This window comes from Manacus candei, unplaced genomic scaffold, assembly GCF_025592945.1.
Source record: "Manacus candei isolate 608988 ecotype Guabito, Panama unplaced genomic scaffold, ASM2559294v1 h1tg000056l, whole genome shotgun sequence".
Lineage (NCBI taxonomy): Eukaryota > Metazoa > Chordata > Aves > Passeriformes > Pipridae > Manacus > Manacus candei.
In genome coordinates, this window is record NW_026138104.1 from 3,010,518 (window position 1) to 3,017,137 (window position 6,620).

A 6,620-nucleotide genomic window follows, 5' to 3' on the forward strand; every position below is an offset into this window, starting at 1 on the left:
AATCCACACCTTCCCCTAATGATCAAAAACAACTCTGTTGGCAGCTCTGTAAATTACAGGATTCCCATAGCTCATTGCAAGAATGGTGCTGAGCAGGCACTGATGCCAACTGAGGGCTACATAGCTACACACAGAGGTAGTCCAAGCCAAAATCTTCATATACAATTCTCAGAGTAAGCATTTATGTGTCCATCTCACTAGCAAGGCTTACACTCTACAGCATAGGCCATGGATGTTTGAATCCTTGACTTATGGCCCTTATCTCTAGGTCATGGCAGGGTAGGGGAAAGTTCAGGTTTGATTGTTTATTCACTAAACATGCAAGGTTTGGGTCAAACAGTTTAAAATCGTGCCAGATTTTTAAAAAGCAAAAACAGTTCTGACTAGAGAAAATTACAAAAGAAAGTGAAGAACATAATCTCAGTGTTTTTAAATGGCAGTATGTTTAAATTTCAGCATTCTGAATGGTGCTTCACAGAATAATGTATGCAAAAGTTTCATAAATAGCAGAAGCAAAGCAGTTGTTTTGTGTTTAGCTAACCATTTCACACATTTCTTTCCTGCAAATTAGAATATCTGTTATTCCCACAGCTCTAATAAGGACAGTTACCTGTGATGCAGTGTAAGACTTACAATCAGGGGTCCTGCTAATTAAATTGCTGCTCTAAGTACCAAATTGATGGCCAGTTCAAGAGAGGGGTCTCTCAGGGTCTCCTCTTGGAGGTCTTAGGTTGTCTGGTTTGAGTTTACCTTTTGTAAAGGGAAAACAGCATGTGGACCTACTGCAAGACCTTCGACATTTTTGATTGTGTGTTTGTATCATGGGTCTCACTCTGCAAGTACAGAACATACATACTGCTATTGAATGGATAATACATTAAAGACTTGGAATCTACCAGGTACTGTGATATATAAAAATTTCAAAGAGAATTTTATTATGAGTAATATATAAATCTATGTTCAACATGAAATATTCCAAGTCCACTGTCTAAATGCTTCATGGAACGTTCTTCAGAAAACCGCAGAACAACAATAAAACAAACTGGTACTGACTAGTTGAATTAAGGAAATATTGAGGACAACAGACAGTTTTGTAGCTACATTTTATAATATCTCTTCTTCAAGTATTCTGAAAAACACCTTCCAGGTTCTAATCTGATTAGAAACGCACTCCTCCTCAATGCTTTTCTATAGCATAAGTAAGCAGAAATTACTCTGACATATGGGCTACCCTTACTCTCTGTGCTCCAATGTCTTTTCCTCCTGTTTTCCCTTTGAGAGAGAAACACTGCAACAGTTCAGCTGAATGTTAAAATCCATAAAATGAATGGAAAAGAGGGTACCATATGAGAGATGGAGAAGTGAGTATTCAGACTGTTCTTTTAAAAATTGTACAGAAATCTTCTGAGAGTGTGTATTCAGAAGAGTGTGTAGGAACCATATTAAGCAGCAAGAAAACTCTCAGATTCCTGAGAGCTGTACTTCCAGAGTGGATACTAGCCTTTCATTTTCAAGAGATTCATGTTTTGCTTAGTTTGTTCCTCTTTTTTTTTTTAACAGATGAATACAAATTCTTCCAACATGATGGCCTTGGCTCCTAACACTTCCAAGAAAAGAGAGACAGTGTGCATATTTGGAACTGGAGATTTTGGACGAGCTCTGGGGCATAAAATGATTCAGTGTGGTTACCACGTGGTGTATGGAAGTCGGAGCACCCAGATATCAAACCTGATTCCCAAGGATGCAGAGGTGTTGAGCCACGCAGAGGCAGCACAGAAAGCTGCCATCATCATTATAGCAATCCAGAGGCAACATTACAACTTCCTTACACCACTAGCAGAAATTCTCCGTGGAAAAGTTGTGGTGGACATAAGCAACAACTTAAAATTAAACCAGTATCCTGAATCCAATGCAGAGTACCTTGCTCAGCTGCTGCCGGGTGCCAGGGTTGTGAAAGCCTTTAACACCGTGTCAGCCTGGGCCTTGCAGTCGGGAGCGTTGGATGCAAGCCGGCAGGTAAGTCTGAGCTACAGGGATTTCCTTTGTCATGGAGTTACTCATCGTATGGCTCCTTATTAGCTAGACAAAACACACATGGGACATAAAAATCAGATAGGGTTGAAATGGTATTTTCTCTATAATCCCTCATTTCAAAATAATTTGAGCTAAAATTTCCTTTGGGCTTGTAATATGGCATGACAAGGAATATCAATAGCTTGCCTCTGAACTCAGTGTTTAGAGATGCTAGAGAAGCAGGGAAAGAAAGATGGCAGAGCTACAAAGAGAGAGACAGCAAATCAGGAGGACATGAGGGGTGCATCAGTTGTTCATAAGGGTCGTAAAGTTAAACAGAAAGGAGATAGGAGGAATATAATGAAGCAAGAATAAAATGAAGAAAGAAAAACCAGGGAGGCAAGGGATATGATAGGCCAGCAACAGAAGTGAGCTAGAAGATGAATAAATTACTAAAATTTTCTAAATTAGAATCTATCACCACCTGAGTTTAACACAACATCAGAGTGTGCAAAGCATTTTAACCTGCTCCTTAACCACAGGCCAGCAAGCACAGAGCTGGGCATAGGAAGCAACATGGCAGCTTATTTGAAGAAAAATCATTTATTATTACCCTATTTTCTGCCACTTTGAGGGACAGTGCTCTTGTACAATGCATGAAATCACCCAGCTACTCAAACCATTACTAGGTTTGTTTTCTGCTGCCAGATAAATGGTTTTGGCTAAACCAAAGGTCAAATCTTCTATGCAAAGGCTTATACTAAGCATGTTATACATTATTCTTTCCAGATATAAAATTTTGCCACTTGAAACAATCTCCTTCCCAAAAGAAAAAAATCATATTCTAAGTTCATGGACCGGTTGGCCAAATGTACCTATAGGTTACTTTTTGCCTGTTTTAATTAAGGTCAGCAGGGAAGTCAGCAAGCAGCCTAGGAAGATTGTGCTCATTGTCTATATCCAGGACCAGCATGGCAGCAGAGAATGTCACAAAAATCTGTCAAAATAAAAATTCTATTTGTTTTTGGCTGCAGGTGTTTGTCTGTGGAGATGACACGGAAGCTAAAGAAATGGTGATGAATATTGTTCGTGCACTGGGTCTCACTCCACTTGATCAGGGATCCCTCTTGGCTGCTCAGGAAATAGAAAATTACCCTCTGCAGCTCTTTCCAATGTGGAAGTTTCCCATCTTTTTGTCCCTTGGCCTAACTGTATTCTTCTTCTTCTACTGTTTGGCTCTTGATGTAATTTACACTTACATATACGAAAACAACAACTTTTCATTTTTTATTGCAATGACCATTCCAAATCGGGTCTGCCCTGTAGTGGCACTCATCCTTCTTGGCTTGGTTTATCTTCCTGGTGTACTTGCTGCAATTATTCAGTTATACAGAGGCACTAAATACCGCCGTTTTCCAGACTGGCTGGACAAATGGATGCTGTGTAGGAAACAACTTGGACTAATAGCCTTGGCATTTGCCTCTTTGCATGCTGTGTTCACTCTTGCTAGTCCACTCCGCTCCTTCGTAAAATGGAGAAACGCCAAACCAATCATCTCCCAGGTGAGTTTTGTTCCCCGCGCTAGGTCTCCCTTTCTTCTGGCCTTGTTATAAATACTACCATCTATCTTGAGCTTCAGAAATCCATGTGGACAGCCTCATGATCTTTACAATAGGGTCATATTCCTACTTTCTGTGCTCCTTTTAATCATTGATATATTTAAGTTTGTTGGCATTATGCTGAGCGGAGGGGATTTCTGGCCCCAGTCTTCCTTCTAGATAGTTGATATATTAATAAAATAATCAGGAAAAATATAAACATAAAGACTACTTTAAAGAAGCATATTTCCCTATTTCTTCATATACCTTTAAGAATAGAATATATTTTTACTTTCTGATTCTACTTAACAAGAAAGGATCACATATCTGTCCTCAATGGTAGGTAAACAGATATGTAAAACAGGTACCACAATTACAGGTACAGGGAAACCACACATAATATAATGCCTCCTTCTTGAGCAGGCATTCAAAGTAAATCTCCAATGATTTTCAGAGAGTTAATGTATAACATTTATCTCCTAGTTACCTTAAAGGATTTTTTTTCTGCTTATTGATCCTAAAACTGCTATCATGAAAATATACCTGGTCTTCTTTTCTTCAGGCACTGAACAATCAAACAGAACCACTCGACACGACTAACGCCTGGCTTAGTGACTCTTACTTGGCTTTGGGAATTATAGGGTTTTTTTTCTTTGTTCTTGTGGGAATAACCTCCTTGCCTTCAGTCAGCAACAGTGTCAACTGGCGAGAATTTCGATTTGTACAGGTAAGAAAATGACTTCTAGAAAAAACTTCTTCCCTTATAAACTATGGCCACAGGCAGGTTACTAGAGACTTATGTCTTTCCTCCATTAATATCTCCAAATGTGATGTGTGTACTCTCCATGATCAGATAGTGAAAAAAAAAATCTACATGGCAATAGAGCTTAACTGTAGAAACCCACAACTGTTCTGATGGCTGCTTATGGTGCAACTGGGATTACTACGTAAACAAGAGAAAGTTGGGAAGATGTGAGCTCCTAAATGACAAACAGGAAGCTGACTTTGATGTCAAATTCCACAATTACACTAAGTTGCAAAATAATTTAGCCATTTACTGGGATAATTTTGTTGGTCATAAGATAATTCAGTTAAAATGGATTTGAAAAGTTATTTTGTAACTCAAATCTTCTCAATGCCAAGCATCTAAAGAGAATCCACAATTTCTGCAGAGTGTAAAAACTGATGTGACTATAAACAGGCTGCCCTCACTATAATCTCAGCCCTCTTTTAAGAGGAAGTTTGGTGCAAGCTGCCATGCCTCTGCAGGAGCTGAGCTGGATGGGAAGGGAGGCAAGAGAAGGGGAAATTACTGTCAATGAATGTTTTACCAAGGCGAAAAACTTGCACAGTATGGTACTTCTGGATGGATAGCACTAGAGCATAAAAAATCTTGGATCTCTCCACTGAATGTCAGCACATTCTCTGCTTTTTCACAAATATGACAGCTACTAGGGAATATGCATGAGCCAGGAAAAATTATCATGGATATTGACAGAGAAGAAAAACCAACTGTGTTTCCCCAATATCCATTTGAATTAATCTTTATTAAAAACAATAAGAGCCTTTATATAAAACAGTTTCATTTCACCAGTCCCCAAATTGGCACATGCCACAAATCTTACTGTGTTCTTAAAATTGCATTTGTTCTGTTTTAATTTTCTGTTTTAATCTCCACTTTTTTCTTTCTTTCTTTGTTTCTTTCCTTCATTTTCTCCTAGTCCAAACTGGGATATCTGACACTGATTTTGTGTACTGCGCACACGCTGGTTTACGGTGGAAAATGGTTCCTGAGCCCATCAGCATACAAATGGTATCTTCCAAACATCTATATGCTCTCCCTCGTTGTGCCATGTGCTGTACTGGTAGTCAAATTTGTGCTGATATTTCCTTGTGTGGACAAACCTCTCACACGAATTCGACAGGGCTGGGAGAGGAATCCCAAATCCTCGGAACAATCAAATTACATTATAAACAAGTCTGCTGTATAATTAAACTAAACTGTATCATCAAAAAAATATTATGAAGACACATAAAAATGAAATCTTGAGCCTGCTCTATCTGGGGGGGGAGAGAAAAAGTGAAAAACTTGGCTAGACCCCGTGTGAAACAAAGTTATCCCAATGACAAGCTTAAAATACAACTCAAATGAGGCCATTGATTTTCTACACCCCAGGCAGTCTTTCACACAGGTGGAGGCCCTCTCTTCTGCTCTATATATTCCCCCTTGCCTGTTTACCCTCCATTTCTAAGAAGAGTATGTGAGAAGTAAGTGGTGATCCACGTCCCTCCTCTGTAGTTTCAAACCTCCTCCAGAGCTGGGCAGATCCACAGTAACCTCTGCTGTTAGACAACGTCCGCTCCTCTTCCCTATCCTGCCCTTTGGGACTCAGGTGTACAAGCACCACAGAGATCCATATACACAGCTGCATGTATTTTCACACATTTCCCTGTTTCCACCCCCAGAATCCACCAGCACCAAAAAAACAGATGCACAATGGATGCTATCTCTTCCTCCTAGCATTAGTTTATCCCTCCATTAACATCTGATCCAAAGAGATCTATGTTCATACCTTAGAGATAGTTGAGTAAGATTTGTTTAGTTTATGTACAATGATATTCAAAGGGTATGGGTCAAGGACTGCTGAATCTTTGCTTGTACTGCTCTACCAGAAATTTGGGGGCAAGGGGAAGGAGGAAAGATCAAAATGGCAGAGAGATGTGAGAAGTGCTCACAAGCCATCACTTCTCAAGTATAGGCAAAAAATGATCTGTGATCTTTTATGTAAGCAGTGAGTTGTAAGGAAAGAAACTGAAGGAAAATCCCTTCTGTATGAGGCGGTTGTATTATATGTCATAGTTATGTCTCATGAAGATAATATCGTTGGTATTTAAAAAAACAAATCTTTGGATGTTATATTACAAATATTCTATAAAAATACACATATTTTAAAGACAATAAAGATTTTTTTTTTACACTGTTGAGCTCTGTTATCACTTCCGGAACCT

The 6,620-nt window shown here is 39.1% G+C and overlaps 1 protein-coding gene across 1 annotated transcript in view; it reads left to right on the plus strand.

Moving 5' to 3' along the window:
- STEAP4 (STEAP4 metalloreductase) overlaps window positions 1-6,620 on the plus strand; it is a 30,893-nt gene extending 24,273 nt beyond the window's left edge. Inside the window, exons 2-5 of the mRNA XM_051802572.1 lie at window positions 1,561-2,016; window positions 3,048-3,575; window positions 4,174-4,338; window positions 5,333-6,620. Coding sequence (XP_051658532.1) covers window positions 1,561-2,016; window positions 3,048-3,575; window positions 4,174-4,338; window positions 5,333-5,602 — 1,419 coding nt within the window. The 3' untranslated portion in view covers window positions 5,603-6,620. The remainder of the gene's footprint in view (window positions 1-1,560; window positions 2,017-3,047; window positions 3,576-4,173; window positions 4,339-5,332) is intronic.